The sequence below is a fragment of the Caretta caretta genome, chromosome 6 (assembly GCF_965140235.1).
Source record: "Caretta caretta isolate rCarCar2 chromosome 6, rCarCar1.hap1, whole genome shotgun sequence".
NCBI classification, from domain to species: domain Eukaryota; kingdom Metazoa; phylum Chordata; order Testudines; family Cheloniidae; genus Caretta; species Caretta caretta.
The window spans coordinates 7,569,208-7,591,017 of NC_134211.1; the positions used below are offsets into that span (position 1 = coordinate 7,569,208).

Sequence of the window (21,810 nt, forward strand, 5' to 3'; positions counted from 1 at the left end):
CTCGGGGGTTGGGTGAGAGAATCCATCCCTCAGACGTGGGGAAAGTTGGGGTGGAAATTTTGCTGGTTCCCTTTGCTGTTAATGCCCTTCGTTGCCATGTATGTCAGAATCTCTGACTGATTCTTGTTCCCTTGCAGCAGTAGGAGGTTACAGTGACGATAATGGCCCATCTCTTCTATACCCGGTGCTTGCACCAGGTTCCAAAGAGCTGCAGGGGCTGTGCTCCGTGGGACAGACTTGAAAGGCCCCCGCTTCCCATGTCCAGAAGCTCCCACTCCCTGCCGCAGGTAGTGCTATTTCTCACTGGGCCTGGGGGAGAACAGCTGGGGGGAGTGGGCACAAACCCCACAGCACTGAGAGAAACCCAGGCCGAGCACCTCGCTCTTGTCACCATGTCCCACCCAGATCCCTGGAGCTGGGGCCAGGCCAGATATGGTCCCTCCCCCATGACCAGAGGCCAGTTTCAGAAGCATCAAGCTGTCAGGGCCATGGGGCTGGCCCAGAAATGAGAGCATCCTCAGGGCCAGGGGTTATCCTCAGTAACCATTGCAGTCTGGGAGGGCTGGCCCAATGTGCAGCGCCTCCCCTGTCATCACTGCTCAGACCTCCCTATGGCACATGTCACCCCGTTGCAGTGAATGTCTGACCATCCCCCACCTGGGGCCCAAGACACCCACATGGTATCTGAACCCTTCCCATCCACAAATGAAACTCCCCCTAGCACCTTGGGGCAAGGAAGGATCCTCCCCATCTGGGAGGTGGGGTATGAGACACAGAGGAAGGGCTGAGATCCTGGTCACACACTCCTGGGGGTAGATCTGGGAACTGGACTGGGTCCCAGGCTAGTCCGTTTCCCCGAGGGGCAACTTCAGGTTCTGCCCTTTATTCTGCCCTCCTTCTGGGGGGGTCTCTGAGTGTGAAATGAACAGGGAGGGTGATGGGGTCCTAGCACAATGCCTGGGTGGTAGCTCCCCTTGGCTTGGATCCTAGGGTCAGAGACATCTTTGACATCTTGCTCTCCATTTATTCCTAGAAAGGGAGACCCCCCCCAATGAGGGGTCTCTAGGGACCCAGCTGGGCAGAGCCTAGGAGAACCTGTAAGTCATCCTGGTTCCTGCCTGCATGCACCACCCTGTCCTGCTCTGCCCTCCGGTTCTTCACTGTTGACTCTGGCTTGACCCTTGGCTCCGGTCTCTGATTATGACTTTGGCGTGACCCTTCTTACCTCCAGATGTTGGCTACCCATCCTGGTTCCATATTCTCCTTGCCCTTCTCTAGCCCCGCTCCAGGCCCTACAGCAACCCACTCCAACATTGTCTTCTCCTCCTGATCTTCCTCAAACACTCGGACATTGGCTACCCGGCTTTGACCCTCGGCCTGTATCTGGACTCTGGCTTGCATTGACTTGGCTGATCTTTGCTCTCTGACTATCCGGCTATGACCTTTGGCAGGGATTTAGACTCTGGCTCTGGTTCTCCTTCTGCTTTTTTGATGGACTCTGATCTTGGTTTGGACTGTGGTGTGTCCCTGGACCTTGATTCTAGCACCACTCTCAGCCTAGGCACAATCCTGCACCTCACTGCAACCTGCGCTCTAACCCCTGGGCCTAATTATCGGATGCAGCACGTGACATTAGGTGGTGCAACTTTTTGGAGAAAAGCAGGCTGTCTGCAAGTAAGTGGCCCGTATGCAACAGGGACACACCACACCAGATGTGAACAATGACCTCACTACATGAGCCTAGCCCGATGATATCCCTGCTGGAGTTGCGCAGTGGAAATGACTGGGTGCTCATGACTTCTGTAGCAGAGAGTAATAGAATCATTTCATTCACTGAGTGAGCTGTGCAATTTTTCCTTGAACCAGCTTCCACCCCTGGACTTACTCCACCATCTTGACTCGGACACCCAGCATCCTGATCAATACCCAGATTACATGGATACCTTTGAAAGAAATGGGGACTCATTGTCTCTGCTCGAGGATGGACTGAATATAAATAGAGTTTCCACAATTGAATTCACAGAGCCACAGACATATGTGCCAGCCACCAACAGGACACAGTGTCTCTTGGGCATGATGGTTCTGTAGAGCAGTGGATTACAGATAGCTTTGAAGCGGTCATACGCAATCACAGCCAGGAGGCAACTTTCACTGGTCAAAGAAACAGACGAAGAATAGTTGTGCCGCACACTCAATGAAAGGAATGGTTCTCGTCTCTGCTACCAAGGTCATGAGCAGCCTGGGAGCTATGGCTTTGGAATATCCAATATCTACAAATGCACATCTGGCTTAGGAAAAAGTACATGGGGGTATGAAGTCGGGTTTCAGCCATGATTAACGCTATCATCCCAAGATTCCCCATCAGGCTGACCACATACATCACAAGGAAAAACATAAAGAGGGGGTCTGTAGATCTGGATGAACATTTGAATCCTACAAAAATGAACTCTGTCACCGTGGTGTGATTTCTCTCTGCCATTTCTTCCAGAAACTCTCTCCTCTGCTGGTGAAAAATAAAAATAAGGATTACAATTAATCAGGGGCCAATAAAGTACTGAGTACAGATCCCTCATAATCCCTGTGATTATACACCATTTCATACGAACAAACATAATACATCAAAGGACACTCCTTTGTATTACCCACATGCTTTCCATTAGAGATAGGATATGTTCTAGCTACAGAAATATTGTATACTCTGTGTTAATATGCATGAAACCATCCAGTGGGTCAAATCTTCTATAAAATAAGAGATATATAGATTGGGAGTGTTTAGTTTAGAAGGGAGGCAAATAATCTCCTATGAGTGTACGCAAATAATCAATGCCATAGAGTTTATTCATGGTCATTGATTTTCTCTTCCTAATCCAAACGACCTCAAAGGGCACAAGGGATGCTCAGTGCCCTTTTACATAGGTGCCTAAATAGAAATTTAGGTGCCTACTATGAGGCAGCCCCAGCAGAAAAGTTTGGTATCACTGTCTATGTAGCCTTAAAGTGTCACAGTCCTATTGAAGTCAGTGTATGTTTTACAGACATTCTTTGTCACCATGTGCATTATTTTTCCTCCCTCTTACAAATCCTCCCAGAGGTACTAACATTTGTAAGTGGTATGGACTGTAACTGATTCTATGTTACTTTTGACTCTCAGATTCCTAGAGCCTAGAAATGAGAAAATGCATCTCCTAGGGATAAATACTAAGTTAACCTGTGGAACTCCTTGCCAGAAGATGTTTTGAGGGCCAAGACTATAGCAGGGTTCAAAAAAGAACTAGATAAGCTCATGGAGGATAGGCCCATTAATGGCTATTAGCCAGGATGGACAGGGATGGTGTCCCTAGCCTCTGTTTGCCAGAAGCTAGGAATGGGCGACAGGGGACGGATCACTTGATGATTGCCTGTTCTGTTCATTCCCCCTGGGGCACCTGGCACTGGCCACTGTCAGAAGACAGGAGACTGGGCTAGATGGACCTTTGGTCTGACCCAGTATGGCCGTTATGTTTCTATGGAATTTCACTGCCACATTCACCAAGAGATGCTCAAAAGATAATAATAATGACATTTCTAACCAGTCATGGTGTAGGTGTACACTCAGTAAATTCCATTGTGGTTTGTATTTGGTGGAGGAAGTGATGGGCTGGTTTGGCTCCCAATAATTGATGAGGAGGTGTCAATTCCAGGAGAGGCAAAGCTGCTTTTGTAGTGAGCCAGCCACTCCCAGTCCCTATTCGACTCCAGTGACGCCATCAGAGGACCCAACCACATCAGCCACACCATCAGGGGCTCATTCACCTGCAGGTCTACTAATGTGATATATCCCATCATGTGCCAGCAATGCCCCTCTACCATGTAAATTGGCCAAACCGGACACCTCCTCATCAATTATTGGGAGTGGACCACATCCACCCTGATTGAATTGGCCCTGCCAACACTGGCTCTCCACTTGTGAGGGAACTCCCTTCTCTTCATGTGTCAGGATAACAATGCCTGCATCTGTAATTTTCACTCCATGCATCTGAAGTGGTGGGTTTTTGCCCACAAAAGCTTATGCTCAAATAAATCTGTTAGCCTTTAAGGTGCCACCGGACACCGTGTTGTTTTTGTGGATACAGACGAACATGGCTACCCCCTGATAGAATGTCAGAAGAGATCATGAAAATGTCTTTGATGTCTCCTGGAGGCTGGGGATAATAAATCACAGATTCCAAAATAGAACAGCTCTAACAGGAGAGATCGAGGGAGAACCACACCAGAATATCGCATATTTCAGCAACTAGAGTGCCCACAGGAGAGGTGGGAGACACCTGGTGAAATCTCTTCTCCTTTGAGGTGGAAGAGGTAGGCATCTGGATACTCAGAAAGAAGTAGCAGTGTGCATCCTCAGAGGCTGAAACAGGCACAAAGGAGGTTTTACTGCAAGAATGTAGGTGCCAAGTGAGTTTAGGCATCTATGGGGTTTGGCCTCAGTTGAGAGGGGATTTCAGGAATAGCAATGGGGCCTGGTTCTGGATTGAGATGTCCAAAGTGGCAATTCAATTTAGGAGTACAGGTTTCATCTCTGCCACGTGCCAACACTTAGATCTGGCCTACAGCCGAAAGATTTACAGGTGTTGCTATATCTGTTAGGGATGTGCTTCTCCTCTGATATACTGGTATAAGCATCGGTGTGGATGAAGTTATATCAATATAAAGGTGTCATATACTGAATAGGTCCATGGACTATAGGCCAGAGAGGACCATTGTAATCAGCTAGTCTGACCTCCTGCATAATACAGGCCATAAAGGAAATGTTGAAATGATTGACTCAGGTGAAACCCCAATCTGTGCATCACCACCTCCATTAGCAGGGATCATGGACTAGCCATTGCACCACAGAGCTACCTATCGAATTGCATTAGTGCTTTCTCCCTAGGGCTACCCTAGAACAAAACACCTTTACCCTGCTGTAGCTGAGTCTATTCTACAGGGCAGAGCTGAGTGAAATTCAGAATTTCCATGCCATGGGAAAAACTGACTTGGGATGCAAACAAATGGTGACAAATCAAGGAAAAAAGCTGAAATATTAACATTTTGAACAGAATGGAAATTCTGAAAAATGTCCATTTGCAAATGTCAAAATCTTTGGTTTTCAAATTTTTGATCAGCATGAAACATGTGGACGTTCCAATACTGAAATGCTTCCTGTCGGTTTATTGACCTGACTTAAAAGGCTGCTGCCTGCCTCAGATTGAAATGTATTTAGTTGGAAAGATTCAGCCTGTTCTGCCATTTCTGAGACCAAAGCTAGGGGAAAAGACATTGTTCTACCCACATTAAAAAAAAAACAAAAAACAAAAAAAACACCCCACCTCAGATGACTTTTCCTCTGAAAAGCTCTGGTGACCCCAAGCTTTGCAGCAGTGACTTGAAATTTGACAGGGCGGTGCCTTATGTCGGTCTCATGAAATTCTGCCCAAATTTGACCCTTTAAAAAATTGCTGCTCACACAGGATCAATCGAGATTTGCTAGAGCTTCCCAGTTTAATCCCCCCAAGAGTCCATCTGCCCTGGGCAGGCAACATCCCAGGGATTCCAGGGGCTGAGCAGGGGATTTTCCCAGCAATTCCAGTTCTGGGCTGCTGCAGGGTCTCAAATTGGGCACCCAAAATTAGTGGCAAATTTTGACCGTAATTTCTTTGTGCCTCACTTCCCTACCTCTGCCTCCACTCCCTTACTCTCCCCCACTTTCAGCAGCTGTTCTCCCAGCCTTTTCTATAGCCCCAGGCTAATTGGGTGGGTAACTGTCTCCCATTCACCAACTCGGTGCAGGTTTTTCTAGACAGCTCCAATTTGCTTCCCTTAATGGGAGCTGGCGTGACAGAGGGCTGAGTCAGCAGCTCTTGCCCAGCTCTCCGTCACACCTGGGCCCACACATTGAATCATGAGGCTTAAACAAAATACTGAACAGCTGCTCACAAAGTGGGCACTGTCCATTCTCTGCACTCAAGCTGGCTGGGAACTTTTTTAATAAAATGCATTTTCCACCACAAATATGGATTTGCCAAATAGGAATCTTTTAATTGGAATGTCTCAGTTTTGATTCAACATTTCTCAGGTTCAGGGTGGAATTTGTGATTAAACTCCAGAGACATAGAGAGAGCAACTCCAAAATAGCCAAATCCCAGCTTGCAGGGCACTCACCTGGGATGTGGGAGACCCCTATTCAAGTCACTTCTCTGTCTAATTAAGAGCAGGGAAATAGATCTATGTTTCCAATATCACAGGGGAGTGCCCTAATGCCTGCCCTGTTTTCTATTCTATGGTGCATTTCTGTCTCTCAATCTCTCCTGTTGGATGAACTATAAAGGATTCGTTGGGACACACAAAGAGAAAGTCTATCTTGATAGCCCAGTGATTGTAAGCCTGATCTGGGATGTGAGAGACCCAAGTCCAAGTGCCTGATTTGGAATGGGGAAGAAGGAGTTGTGATCAGCTTGGTGGGGGAGATAGTGAGTTTGGGGAGAGTTAGGTGTGGCCTGGGGAAGAGCATCCACAAGAAACTGTGGGTTTGCCTAGCCAAGAGAGCTATGGGGAATGGTACTGCAGGTGACGGACATGGATGATGACAAACGGATGCACCCCTTTCTATAAGTGTTACTACAGTCTCTCCAGCATCCTTTCTCCCCCAACCTTTTCTGACCCACCAGGCAATTGCTGGGTGGCATTTTGAGTGGTAGTATCTGGGGCTTATCTGGAGGGCCAAGTCACATTAGTGACTGTCAGCGAGTCTCCCTGGAACTGTTGAAAATCCACCAGTTCATCCCTTAACCTAGATGAGTACCCTAACCACTGGGCTACTGGTTATTCATGGTTATTCATGGGTCAAGCTTCTCTACCTCTCACTTTCTGGGAAGTTTTTGCAGAAGACCTGGTTTCATCCCAATGTAGAATGGGAAAATATTTTGAAATCTTGAATATGTTCAGGAGACAGGAAATCCTTTTCCAACCTATATCTACTCTGTACCCACTTATAATATTACCACTTAAAATAATTATCCTTTAAAACAATTGTCAAAGTTAGGTTTTTGGGCCTACACCACTTCTGTAGAGATTGAGGAATACCCAAGCTGAAATCACACCTTGGAATGGCGCATAGATATACCCAATGGGGGGGGGGGAATGATTTTTAGAACTTCTTATGGTCCTTATGTTAGCTATCACTTATGGTCATCTACATGTATTATTGCCCTTTGGTGCTCATGATTCTCTAAAGTTGAGCAGATCTTTCCATTTAATATCTAGCCTTCAGGAAGAAAAAAAGACTTTCAATGACATGAATGTCTCTACAGGTACGTATTAGCCCTGCAACATCTTTCTGCTGGGGATTCCCAATGTTAGACACAGATCCTTTGTAGGACCTTTGCTTTGAGTTTCAGTGGTGCCAAGTGCCATCAACTCCCACTGACATTGATGGGAGCCAGAAGAGAAAACCAGTGTAAATGAAAACGTTCTACACCATTCATTATTGTCTATACATTTACAAGAGATGATTTACCTCCTTTCCAAACTAATCTGATTTAACCACAGAGAGGGTGGGCAGGAGAGACATGGATGGCAAAGCCCTGTGCCCTAAGGGATATTTCTGGCATGGGAACGATTCAGATTTGGACAGTCTCTCATATTATGGTGGAATCTCTGTACATATTTAATTGAATGCAAAACAATGCACAGTGTGCTGTGTTTCTGTAAGGAGACAGTGCACCAGTTCCAGGGGGAAGTGTGTGCATAACCCATAATACATTCCCCAAGACACACTATTTCACAGGAGCAGTCAGAGTTGTTACAAGGAATCTACACATGCTCCCTTTTTGGCTCCAGTTTATTTGCAAATTTAGATTTCCCACCCATGCCGCCTCATACCATGGTGACACAGTTGATTTTTCTGAGATTCATGGACCACCCAGAGCTGCAGGTCCCACTCTTCATGTTGTTCCTACCGAGCTATGTTATCACACTGGTCGGGAATCTTGGGATGACCTTTTAATCAGGATTAACTCCCATCTTCACACCCCTCTGTGCTTCTTCCTCAGTAATCTGTCCATTGTAGATGTTGGTTATTCCTCTGTCATTGCACCTAAGGTGCTCATGACTTCTATAGCAGAGAATAATAGAATCATTTCATTCACTGAGTGAGCTGTGCAATTTTTCTTTGTCTGTGTCTTTGTGACCAATGAATGATGCCTCCTGGCCACCATGGCCTCTCACCGATTCACAGTCATCTGTAACCCACTGCTCTAGAGGGTCATCATGACCAGGAAACTCTGTGTGCTGATAGTCATTGTGTCTTTGTGAATTCAATGGCCCAAACAATTTGTATATTCAGCTTGTCTTTCTCTTACCCCAGGGTCAGCAATCATTTCTTCTCTGACATCCCTCCCCATCCTTAAGCTGTCCTGCTCTGACATACACAATGCAATGATGTTATTCATTTCACCTTGTCAACTATATTTGTCAAGATTACTATGCTAGTTCTTCTAGATAGTCTCTTATATGTACAGCCTCGTCGCCATCTGGGGTCAGATGTTGGCTGCGTGTGTGTTCGTTCAGTGTGCTGTCCCAGCTCTGTGGAGATAGCAGACCTCAATTAAACAGCCCAAGAAATCCACAGACTCAATTTTCAGTGAAGGCACCTGGCCAGGTTTACTGTCAATAGAGCACAGTAATAGCATCTGGATGGATAGTCAGACCTGTATGCTTGTGTCAATGGACGCAACTCAGTCACTGGTGGGACTCTCCACAGCTCCCTAGGCTGGCCAAAGACACTCCCTCTGAGACACATCTTTATACACAAATACAAACAAGTGATGTATTGCCCCTGACGTATCAGAGTGACACCCTCTGACGTATTAGGGTGCCACCCATTGACGGATCCAAGGGCTGCCCATTACCTTGTACATGTTGGTTTGATTAAAACATCCCTATCCATCATGCTGTCATCCTGACCTTATCCTTAAGATGGGTCAGCGTGCTCCTGTTATTTCTGGGGCATGTGGTTGGTATCGAGGTGTTCTGGTACCGCCTTTCTGGAATGTGCTGGTGTGTATATTCTTGTGCCTAGCACTACTTAAGCACGTGTGATTCTTCAATATCAGCCCTGTTCTTGCCAGATTCTGTGAACAGGGCCTGCCTCTTGCTCACATCTTGGCTTTGCTTTAGATCTGCAAAGTTTTGGTTACTTTAGCTCAGGCTTTAGGCCTCACACCAGGACTCTGAAACATGGCCTTATGTTTCAGGCTGTCTTCTTAATACACCATCCTGAAGATCCACTCAAACCCTTCTGTATCTGTGCCTCTCACCTGACAGCTGTCACTACCTTCTACGATACTCTGATTTTATGTATTTACAACCCAGTTCTGGCTACACCTTGGACCAAGACAACGTCATCTCTGTGTTCCCTATGCTGAACCCCCTGATCTATAGCCTTAGAAACAAAGAGTGAAGGACGCCTTTAGAAGGATGATATACAGGAAGATATTTTCTCAATAAATGTAGTTACTCATTTTAAAAAATAATCAATAAACAGCTGTGAAAGAGGGGGCAAGTTCTCTGGGTCACCATCCTGATTTCTCGGGTTGCACCATTTCTGTGAATTGCACAAAAATGATTGTTCATAATGCAGGCTCGTTAATATTGGCAATCCCAAGACCAACATAGGACAGGAAGTGACCCCCCGAGGTCATTGAGTCCAGTCTATTGCTGTTGCAGGCAGCAACGTGATATAATCCCATTCATAAACTTATTCAGCTCCACTTTAAATCGAATTAGGTTGCATAACTCCACTAATTCTAGTGGGAGGCTGTTCCTGAACCTCCCTCCTCTGATGGTTAGAAACTTTCTTCCACTTTCCAGACTAACTTTAGTCATGGGCATTTTATACCCGTAAATAATAAACAGGCCAGGGCTAGCTGACCCTGGTTTCAATCCACTGACCACTGGGTTATTATGGGAGTAGCACACTTCCAGCATTCTACTTAGAGGGCGTCTGCAGTTTGTTGTACTCAGTAAGGCTAGACCTCAAGAGATTCTGTTTGTAAATCACAGGCCTCTTATTCTTGATTTAAAAGTGAATTGCAGTAACCATTAGTGCTTTGGGTTGGGTGTCCTCTGTAGATTGAAACTCAGGTAAAAGGATGCTGAAATCATACAAATACCTGAGCTGTTCTGAAATTGCATCTCAATAGAGGATGCTGTTAAATATACAGGCCCATCTATTTTATATTCTCTTTTGTTAGACTGTGCTCAACTCCTGGTGTGCTAAGATCACACAATCTCAATTCTAACACTACTGTGACAGAATTGTAAGGAGGCCAGGACTGCAGAGAACAGTACATGTCAATCCTGTGGGATCAGAGAGAGAACTCAGGGCCTGGTATGTGGAAAATATTTCCATCAAACTCATAGATCATGTGAGGTTCACTCTGATCCCAGTGCAGACTCAGATATGGACCTGTACAAAGTCAGGGCGGGTTGTGGACAAAGCTGACAATGCAGATGATTCTTAGGGAGAACTGATTAAACAACGTCAGAATAACCACTGCATGGGCCTCTGACAAAATGCCAAGATGGAAACAGACCATCACCTAATATATCACCATTTTCATTCTCCAGTGACCTAATGTTGGGGGAAGATTATCACACAACTGCCAACTATGATCTTCTTCCGCTTTACTTAGAAGCATCTGGTATAAGCCACTGTCATAGACAGGCTATTGGACTATATACACCTTGTGTCTGATCCTGTCTGGCAATCCCCATGTTTCTATGAGACCAAGGGGAACTGGTAGCTTCTACAGGTTAGTTCAGTCATGGAACAAGAGTCTGCCCCAGAACTTCCCCAAACTCTGCAGGGGTATGGTTAGGATTAAGGTTAATTTTGGGAAGCTATGAACATCAGACAATTCACACTTGCCCCTGTGGGTGGATAATTTGATGTGCATCTGTAATACCGACAGACCCCAGGATAAATGTATGGGATAAAGCCCCTTCTTGTCTCTCTTGTGCGCAGTAAAATTTTTAGTTTTTTTGGAACCTAAGCCGATCTGGCTTTACTTGCACTGAGTAGAACTTGATCTCATTGGGGCCACTCCTATGAGTAAGTGCTAGTCAATGTGAGCAAGGATCATAGACTCACGCCCACAGTGACCTGGTTTGATTTGTCATGGCTTTGGACACAATAGGCCAAATATAGCCCTGACATAAAAGAATGTTGCTAGAGATGAGGGGGAGGGATAGCTCAGTGGTTTGAGCACTGGCCTGCTAAACCCAGGGTTGTGAGTTCAATCTTTGAGGGGGCCATTTAGGGATCTGGGGCAAAAAATGGGGATTGGTCCTGCTTTGAGCAAGGGGGTTGGACTAGATGACCTCCTGAGATCCCTTCCAACCCTGATATTCTATGATTCTATGAATTTGGCCTGAAAGTGAAGATATTGAAAGGGGAAAAATAGGGAAAGAGTAAATGCTATTGTCTAGCACTGGTTATGCCAGTAATGTTCATATTGACATAATTCTCCAAAGATTGGAGAACTTTGTAGACAGCATCCATTATTATGGATTATAATAAGCTGCTCATTAAAACATTGGGTTTTGAGCAATTCTGTCATTATCTAATTAGGCGAGCAAACGTATTGGGAATGGATAGGAAAACAACATATGAGTCATGATACAGAAATAATGTCAATATTAACACTTGCTCTGCCAGAGTAATGAATAAGTAAACCTATTTGTAGTGTAACTGAAGTTAAGACAATTTGCCAAGACAATTTGTAAAGTGGCACCTTCTCCCAGAGAACAGCTGTGTATAAAAAAAAGAGCTGCCTCTTCTCATTCAAATCAATCTGAAAAAACTATACCAGCCCCTTTGTCATTCATTAAGGACCAGTGCCATTGACCATTGGGCTCAATGGAGTCCCTCCAGTGCATATTAGTTCAGCAGCATAGATCTCAGTCCTGAACATTTTTATGGGAGTGCTTCAATTTACTTCTTTATCTTCTCTCCAACCCATGAAAGAGTTTCTCTGGTGATCATGAAATTATGTCAAGGGTCTGCTTTGTTTGGCTTTCTTTGGACTTTGTAAACCCTGAGACAGATTCATCCCAGAAGTAACTCCATTGACTTGCGAGTATGATGTGGGGACAGATAAAGGGTATATGTAGTCCAATCAATTTATAAACATGTACGATTGTGATGTACTAGTACCCGTTATGAAGTACTAGTGTAATGGGGCTATCAATATTCATAGCACTAGCAACTAGCTCACACACTGACATTTGAATATTCATCTGCTCTGGTTAGTCCAGGGAAGTTTTCTCTGAATCATCAATCACTTAAATCCACTTCTTGTGCTCCTAGGAATACTACTTATGATTTTTCCATATATGTGCAAAATGGAATGAAGCTATACTGCCATAACATAAAAAGAAATCAAAGTTACTCTATTGATTAACGTCATGATGTTCTTAAACGGGCAATGGGAGTTCCAGTTAATGTTGCATGGGCAATGCTCATTCTGGTATTTCCTAACTTGAGAGTGCCTGACTTTGCAGCTTTTTGGTTCTTTGTGCATTTCCTAATTTTTATGGCTTACTTTACTGACAAGACCAACCTTTATCACAAAGGGTTTTTTTGGTTTGTGCACGATGTATCCATTATTTATCTGTCCAGTATCAATAGTGTGTGCTTTACAAGGCAGAAAAAGTAAGGACACTCCCTAATTCAAAGACCCTATGGTCGAAGGAAGACTGAAAAATACAAAGAAAGCAGGGTATATAAGAACTAGCAATTTCTTTTTCTTTTGATGAATAATCATTATTACTATTAAAGAAAGGGCGGTGCATTGGGGAACTTGCGTGGTGAGGATGTTCCATGCAGAGGAAGCAATTTGAAAACACACAGGGAATGGAATGGGAGAAAGAAACACATGGTATTGGTGCTAGCTGGTAAAGCAGAAAGTGAGGGAGATAATGTAGAAAAGACCTAGATTTTTGATTATGGCCTGTCCCTGTAAATAGCCCTGTACTGGGGTGGTTTGGCATTTTAAGGAGTGGAGGCCTGAGCTCAGCCAACCCTAGCAGCTAAGAAGGCCCACCTGAACACGGATCAGTGGATTCTCTTACTGATCAGCTGGTAGCACAAGAGAAAGTGTCTGAGAGAGTTGCAGGAGCTGCAGAGAAAGGAAGGAGCAGCAAGGAAGGCTAGAGACAGAGAGTTTGGCAATAACCTTGGAGGAAAGACCCCGAGAGCAGAGACTAAGGCCAGCAGTAAAATTGTCTTATACTGTTATGCTCCTTTTTGTTTGTTGTCTCTTGGAAAGAGGGTGACCAGACAGCAAGTGTGAAAAATCGGCACAGGGGTGAGGAGTAATAGGAGCTCTTAGAAGAAAAAGACCCAAGAATCGGGACTGTCCCTATAGAATCCAGACATCTGGTCACCCTACTTGAAAAATAAGTAAAACCTGGCTGGAAGGGCCGGCGAGACTGATCTGTTGTGAGTACAGCTGTGGAGCCTGGAGGAGGGAGAGATGGATGGCAGAGTTCTGCAGGACCACTCAGGCCACCAGGGGGTGCTTGGGAGGAGGTCATGAGCAGGGGAGGAGTGGGGTTTTGGAGGAGATGCTCTACAACAGGGCCAAACGGGAACCCTGAATTTGTGCACCCACCAGCTTTCCTGGTGTTTCAAGTTCTAGACTCCAACCGGTCGGAAGGTGACTGTTCAGAACCATCCATAAGTCACATTTACTTGGGTTGCGAAGTTTCACAGACACAAGGTCATGTTCCCAGAGTTCAAATAAATTGGAAAACCAACATTGTACATTGCAAATGGCACCCTAGGTCGGCAAAGAGAATGGAACATGGCAGGTACCATTGTAGGAGCAGGGATACTGCATGCCGGGGACCAAGTCATGCTCTCCGCCACACTCTTACAGCCCCTTGGGAATCAGTGATGAGAATGATGGGGTCTACATTAGCTGTTACCACTCAAGGAAGTGATCTCAGAGTCATTGTGGACAGTTCTCTGAAAACATCCACTCAATGTGAAGTGGCAGTCCAAAAACAGGACAGACTGGTGGGAATAATTAAAAAAGGGATAGATAATAGGACAGAAAATATCATCTTGCCTCTCTATTAATCCATGGTACGGCCACATCTTGAATAGTGTGTGCAAATGTGGTCGCCCCATCTCAAAAAAAGATATATTGGAATTGGAAAAGATTCAGAAAAGGGCAACAAAAATGATTAAGGGTATGGAATGGCTTCCATATGAAGAGAGATTAATAAGACTGGAGCTTTTCAGCTTGAAAAAGAGATGACTAAGGGGGCATATGATTGAGGTCTATACAATCATGACTGGTGTAGAGAAAGTAGTTAAGAAAGTGTTGTTTACTACTTCTGATAACACAAGAACTAGGGGTCACCAAATGAAATAAATAGGCAGCAGGTTTAATACAAATAAAAGGAAGTATTTCTTCACACAATGCACAGTCAACCTGTGGAACTCCTTGCCAGAAGATATTGTGAAAGCCAAGACTATTACAGGGTTCAAAAAAGAACTAGATACATTCATGGAGGATTGGTCCATCAATGGCTATTAGTCAGGCTGGGCAGGGATGGTGTCCCTTGCCTCTGTTTGCCAGAAGCTGGGAATGAGCAACAAAGGACGGATCACTAGATGATTACCTCTTCTGTTCATTCCCTCTGGGCACCTGGCACTGGCTACTGTTGGAAGACAGGACACTGGGCTAGATGGACTTTTAGTCTGACCCAGTATGTCTGTTCTTATGTTCTTATGTAATGATGTTAAATGTACTCAGGGCCATTACACCAGCACAGTATAGCCACAAAATAGTGCAGTCTGGCCACACCCTGTCACAACTGGGCCCTGATTTTCTTCAAATGCTTTCACCTCTATCCACAGCTTTATTCCATAGCTTGTCTCTCTTCCTTTTAATGGTCATTTCTGAATCAGCAAGTGGATCATTTTCAAAGCATCTGGCCTATGGAATCCTTCATGTCTCAATCCAGAGTTTAGAATATTTGCCACAGAAGAGGAAAGGAAGGGGCAGGACTTTGGGAATTCATATGAAACAAATTTCTTATTAATTCAACTCCCTTCCCTTCTATCTCCTTTTCATGCAAAAATGCCCTGTGCTATGAATGTCAGGCGTGGTATCTATGAGAAAGGACACACACACACCACACGAAAGGCATCCCTATGGCTCGGTTATAGGAATGTTCTTATTGATAATGGTAACCATTTTCTACATCTGTTTGAGCCACATCACTGGACACTTATTGAGTGGTGACATCTTATTCCTGCAGTAGTGAATGGGACAGCTCATGTGGATAAGCATTCCCCAACATAAGTAAGGTATTTGCGATGTGTGTAAAGGACATATATGGCTCCAGCTACTGCAACAATTGAGTATCTCACAACCTTCTAATGACTGTGTCCTCAGAACACCTCTGTGAAATAAGGAAGTGCTATTAACCCCATTTTACAGAATTTCAAATGAGGGGCTAAGTGACTTGTCCAAGGTCACACAGCAAATCTGTGGCAGAGATAGGAATTTAACTTGTCTTCCAAATTACAGGCTAGCGCCCAGACTGCTGGCCCTTCCTGTTTGGCCGTTTGCTCTCAGTATTGATCAAAGTATTCATTCACCTGCTGCAACACTAGATATGCTCTTGGGTATAAACATAATGACAATAATCAAATATATTGGGAATATGTAAATACCAGCATCTAAAGACATACCTTGAACGTCAGTTGCAATGGGAATTGTTAGCAGAGAAGTATAGTTTTGTGTCTGTAGAATTAAACTTTATGCTCCTTAACCCTTTTGCTGCTGTTCTATGGGAACTCTCTTTTCTTGCAGCTAGTGAAACTGAGAGAGCCTTGCATTGTATCGGTGCATCTTGGCAAGACCCCCAGTTCCTGGCTCAGGATGGGAGGAGATATAGGCAGAGATGACTCTTCCCAACAAGGAAGAGTTAAGTAGTGCATCAAATTCTATGCCTTGATCTGAAGTCAATGGAAAGCTGTCATTGAGTTCAGCACCTTTGGCTCTGGCTCTTATGCCATCGTTAAGCCAGTGAAATCTATAAAGTTATTCCAGATTTATACATGTCTTGTTAAGACCGGCTTTTGCTCAGTGTCTCCACTTCCACACTGCTATGGGATGTGCGAATAGCTGCTGAAAGAAATGTCATATTCTAAACAGAGATAACAAGGTTATTGTTCTGCATCATTATAGGTCAGAGATCAAGATGTGTTGGGAAGACATAAAGAGACTCAGATTCCTGGATTTTTTTAAAGTGACTTAAACATGCTGAAAGGAACAATACCTTCATCTAGTTGAACTTCCTTCATAACACAGGCACAAGTCCCTCACCCCTTAATTTATCCATCGAGCCCATGAATTCTCTTCGAGCTATAGTATATGATTTAGAAAGATATATCACCTTGATTTTAAGACATTATGTGATGGAACATCCGCCACAATAATAAATAATTTCTTCCAATAACTAATTACCCTTAGTAAGAAAAGGTGCACCTCATATCTTGACTGAGTTTATTTAGCTTCCAGCCACTTAATCTTATGCCTCGGTCTGCAGAATTGAAGATCCTTACCCTATTGGAAATCTTTGTCCCACACAGGCACATATATAGCATGTTTAAGGCACTTCTAGACCTTCCCTCGGATAAACTAAGTAATAAAAATAAGATGTATCAGTAGAACTCCTTATTTGCAGGGCCAGATCCTCATTTGCTGTCATTTGTGTAGCTCCTTTCACTTCAGGTGACTTCAGTGAAAGTATACAACAACGTAGGGTCTGGAACTCAGTTCCTAAAACACAAGCCAATCTTTGAGGTGTATAAGAAGAATTTCAGCTGTCAGCAGTAGAGCTGTGCAGAGGACACTGATTGCCAGAGGATGTTGTGAAGGCCAAAAGCATAACTGGGTTTTTAAAAGAATTAGATAAGTTCTTGGAAGATCGATCTATCAATAGCTATTAACCAGGATGGTCAGGGATGCAATCCCATGCTATGGATGTCCCTAAATTTCTGGCTGACAGAAGCTGGGAGAGGATGACAGGGGATGGATCACTGGATAATTGCCCTGTTCTGTTCATTCTCTCTGAAACATCTGGCATTGGCCATTGTGGAAGACAGGTCACTTGGCTAGATGGACCATTGGTCTGACGCCGTATGACTAGTCCTATGGTTCTATGTGATGGGCTGGGTGATGCTTTCTGTTAAGACGGCTGGTGCTGGTAGCTGGGTGTGGCTCTGTTCTTTGCCCCCTTCCTCTGCCTGCACAGCTCTGGGATTCCGCTGCTTCTCTAGGCCATGCAGGAGGCTCCCCAGCCTTTAAAATTGCTCTGTCCCCTGCCCTGGGTCCGAGCTGTGTTTTGGGCTCAGATAAAACCAAACGGTGTATGGGTGAGGGCAGAAAGGGGGTGGCAGCAGCTAGAGGCAGAAGAGAGCAAATTACAGGAAAAAAAGGGGTTTTGACTGGGTGTCATGGGTCTGAAAGGCAGCAGGCCTAGGGGTTAGGCTGGGATTCCACAGATTAGTTCAATCTCTCCATTTCCTAAGGGGAGCTCTGCTGCATCAAACATATAAAATCAAAGGATCTTAGCAGGAGCCTGGCAGGTGGTTGAAACTTGCCCGTAGTTCAATGTTCTCACTTTTACAGTCGTGACTGGAGGTGCAAACTGAGACCAGAGCCCCATTGTGCTGAACACACAGCCACACCACAGTGACTCACGAGCTCTGTGAGGACATGTCTACACTGCAGTGTAAGCCCTGGGCTAGTAGGACTCACATTTGCAGAGCCTGAGTTTGTTAACGTCGGGTTTGAGAATCTACACTCATTTGGAACCCCAGGTTAGGGATTGTTGTACCCTGGGTCCCAAACTGGGGCTCCAGCATCTACACGGCATTATGTGATCCCCATTTCAAACACCCAGATCCCAGAGTTCCTGGCACACTTCCAAAATGTGACCACTCTAGCTCTTTGTTCGTGGTGCAGTGTGGGAACACTTTATTGTCCAGAGGACAAAGAAACTCAGCCTTCGGGATATTTTTGGCTGACTCCCAGAGCAGGAGTCCAGAGGGGCTGCGTCTACACTGCAAGCCAATAAAGAACGTAAACCCTGGGTCTTAGCTTGACTCAGGCTCAGACCTTCTATCACTTTGGGGTCCTTGGACCCAGGCTTTGAGCCCTTGGTTAGTGCAATTTATGTGGAGATGGAAGGGGGCTTGAGTTGACTTGAGCATGAGTTCCAACCGTGGGCTTAGCTTGCAGAGTGGACGTACCCTGAGGTGACTGGTGCTTCAGGTATTCACTGTTGTAATTCGTCATGCCCAAAAGTTTCAGAAATGGCCAGTGATTTTCGTGCCCAACTTCAGTCCCCTCGATCCCTCATTTCTAGAAATAAAAGATCCATCACTCTAGCTGAAGTCAAGGGGAGCTGCAAGTACTCAGCGCTTAGGAAAATAGGGCCCAAGGTCTTTTACATTGAGATCCCAATAATGGTGGCATTCACCAACAATGACTATTCTTGAAAATGTGTCTGTATATGTTTGGTCACCTAAACTACCTGGTCTTTAATTGCGACTCCTAAACTCACAAAGAGTTGTGTGCATGTGTGTGGGGTGGGGGCGGGGGAGATATTTGGTGTGAGTACTGACAAAATATTATATCTGAGTGAGCACTCATGACATTCTCCCTTTCAACAGACATGGTTTTCAATGTAATTACACACACTCAAATGCCTCCCAGAAAACAGATGAGTTGGGCTGTGGATCTGATTGAAGCAAAATCACAAAATTTATTTGAGCAAATATCTGTCAATGTTTTTGGAGTATCAAACCAGTCCTGGTTATTGCTTATGAATCCATTGTTGCAGTGTCAACTTTTCCCTTTTATTCAGTAATTCTAAACAATATTCGAATCACACTATTACATCTTACACTGAAAAATCAATTTCAAAATATTTTACTATAGGTACAGGGGAGCCAAACCATCATTTAATAACTGACATGGCCTTTTTATGCACATAAGGTGTCTATTCAGAAAAGCATCTCTGTCTGAGGCAGCACTTAAATACGCTTAACTTTAAATATATGGTTAGGTTCCATTGAAGTCAAAGGGAGACATACTTAAACATGTGCTTATGGACTTTCTGAATCAGAGCACATGGCCTAGTTTACACGAAGGGAACAGGTCAATCGAAGCTACATAATTTGAGTTTTGTTAGTAGTGTCACTCAAATAGACATAGCTTAGATCTACTTACTGTGGGGTCCACACTTTGCTGAGTCTACAGAAGAAACTCTCCTGTTGACTCTCCTTACTCATCTCATTCTGGTGGAGTACCAGTGTCAATGGGAGAGTAATCAGGGTCGATCCAGTGAGTCTTCACTAGACCTGCTAAATTGTCCCCCAGTGGATTGATCACCACAGCATTGATCCACCCCATAGTGGAAACAAGCCCTATGTGTGCAGAGCAGCCGTTGAATGATTTGGTTGTCCTATTATGACACCCTTTGGGGGAAAATGGGCCCTCAATTTTGTCTCTATTGCTCTCCTCAGTGCATCCATCACATCCTTGTTCCTCAAGCTGTAGACGAGGGGGTTCAGCATGGGGATCACCACCGTGTAGAACACTGAGGCCATTTTGTCTGTGTCCAGCACGTAGCTGGTGCTGGGTCGGAAGTACATGAAGAGAATTGTCCCGTGGAACATGGAGACGGCCGTCAGGTGGGAGGTGCAGGTGGAGAAGGCTTTGCACCTGCTGTCGGTTGAGCGGATCTGCAGCACAGTTGCAATAATTAAGATGTATGAGATGAGGATGGTCCCAATGCTGATCACCTCTATCAGACTGCCAAAGAGGAAAACAAGTAGCTCGTTGACATAGGTGTCAGAAGTGGAGAGCTTTAGAAGCGGGTTGATATCACAGAAAAAATGATTCAGGAGATTGGAGTGGCAGTAGGATAATCTTAGCAAACCGCTCGTGTGTATCACAGAGTTCAGGAAGGCCCATAGATATGAACCAGCCGCCAGCCGTAGGCAGTGCTTTGGTGACATGATGACTGTGTACAGCAGCGGGTTACAGATAGCTACATAACGGTCGTACGCCATTACTGCCAGCAGAAGGCATTCAGAGATGACAAACAATATGAAGCTAAAATATTGGATGATGCAAGCTGTGTAGGAAATAGCTTTCCTCTCAGCTAAGAAGCTCATCAGCATCTTGGGAGTGATGACTGTGGAGTAACAGACATCCACGAGGGACAAATTCTTGAGGAAGAAGTACATGGGGGTGTGAAGTCGGGGGTCGATCCTGATTAAAACCATCATTCCCAGATTCCACACCAGGGTGATACCATAGATCACTAGGGACATCGTGAAGAGGGGGACCTGCAGCTCCAGACGATCTGTCAGTCCTGTGAGAATGAACTCGGTCACTGTCGTACAATTTCCTCCCGCCATTCATTCAGCCTTGGGTGCTCGCTGCGGGATCAACCACAAAGGAAGGCATTAGTTCTTATGAAAATGGTGTATGCTAATATAAAGAACTGTGGTCATATGCACAGAGACCCTTTGAGTCGTGGAATGGAACCTGTAACAACTGATGGGAAAACCCAAAACTCCTTCACTTCTTCTGAGGGAAAAAAAAAATCCTTTATCTCTAGGAAAGTGCATAACCCTGCAATTTATTCTGATTTACACATTTTGACCCTGATTCGGCTGATATTTTAATTTCACTGATCAGTGTAGACTTAGGATCCGTGGATCTCCAGTATACCTGGGAACAATAACATGCGTAGGAGGAAGACACAGTTTGCATCACACTGTCTGGTTATTGGGTGACAGTTTCCAGCACCGAAATTTGCCTTCATGTTTTTAAATCATTGGTGACCAGGCAGTACACAGGATGCACATGCATTCATTGAGGAAATAGTTCAAAAATGGAACTTCCAAATGTATCCCTTCTGGACACTACAGCCATGCTGACTAAGTTCTGCAGCTTCTTGTTCTTTGGATGCTGAAAAATTACCACTCATACACTTCTAATGATCAGACTAAAAGTGTGTAGCCAGGGTGAATATTTGTGAGAAAATTAACCACAGTGAACATATTTTCAGAAACATATATTTATTAGAAGAAAAAAATATAGTCTGAATAGATTTACCTTTTAACCTGTCTTTATAGAGATAAGAATAATAATATTCTATTATGATTAGTGAGTTGGGATCAAACTGCCTGTAAACCTGTTTCATCCTATATCAATATCCTCAATGCACCTCTTTCCTCAGCCCGTGTCACAATAGTGATTGCCAAATCATATAATCGTTAATTGTATTTAGCTCATGTCACACATTCCAGTTTTTGAAATTATGAGAATGTTGTGGTTCTCATTCATAACACCCCTGGCAAGGTAAAAGGTAGAGAACATCTAGTGATCAGCAGGTATGTATGTGTGGTATGTTTATTGTGGCCAAAGATGAAGAAAAAGTGCGTGCATGTGTGTGTGTGTGTACATATTCATACACATGCCGTACATACTCACACGTGTCATTTATTTCTTTACCCACTCTTTGGCTTTGGCCAAATAGCATGTAGGTCAGTCAGCATTCAGACAAATATTACAAATAAAATGATTATTCAACTTCAAAGGCAGCTTGGTTAATGTGCAGTTCTACAGAAGGTACCAAGGAAGAAGGACTTGACTTCTTTCGTCAAATGTGTCCAAGCAAAGAACA

At 44.5% G+C, this 21,810-nt stretch overlaps 1 protein-coding gene and 1 pseudogene across 1 annotated transcript; one reads left to right on the forward strand and one right to left on the reverse strand.

Annotated features, from left to right (window-relative positions):
- Positions 1-7,885: 7,885 nt before the first annotated feature.
- Positions 7,886-8,508, forward strand: LOC142072424 (olfactory receptor 5G9-like; annotated as a pseudogene).
- An 11,029-nt stretch (positions 8,509-19,537) lies between these two features.
- LOC125638695 (olfactory receptor-like protein COR4) lies at positions 19,538-20,536 on the reverse strand. The gene has a single exon (XM_048854786.2). The coding sequence runs from the start codon at positions 20,534-20,536 to the stop codon at positions 19,538-19,540; it is 999 nt and encodes a 332-aa protein (XP_048710743.2).
- Positions 20,537-21,810: the final 1,274 nt, after the last annotated feature.

What these genes read in the sequence shown, in the direction of transcription:
- LOC125638695 (XM_048854786.2), bottom strand. Translation starts at nt 20,536, where the DNA reads ATGGCGGGAGGAAATTGTACGACAGTGACCGAGTTCATTCTCACAGGA.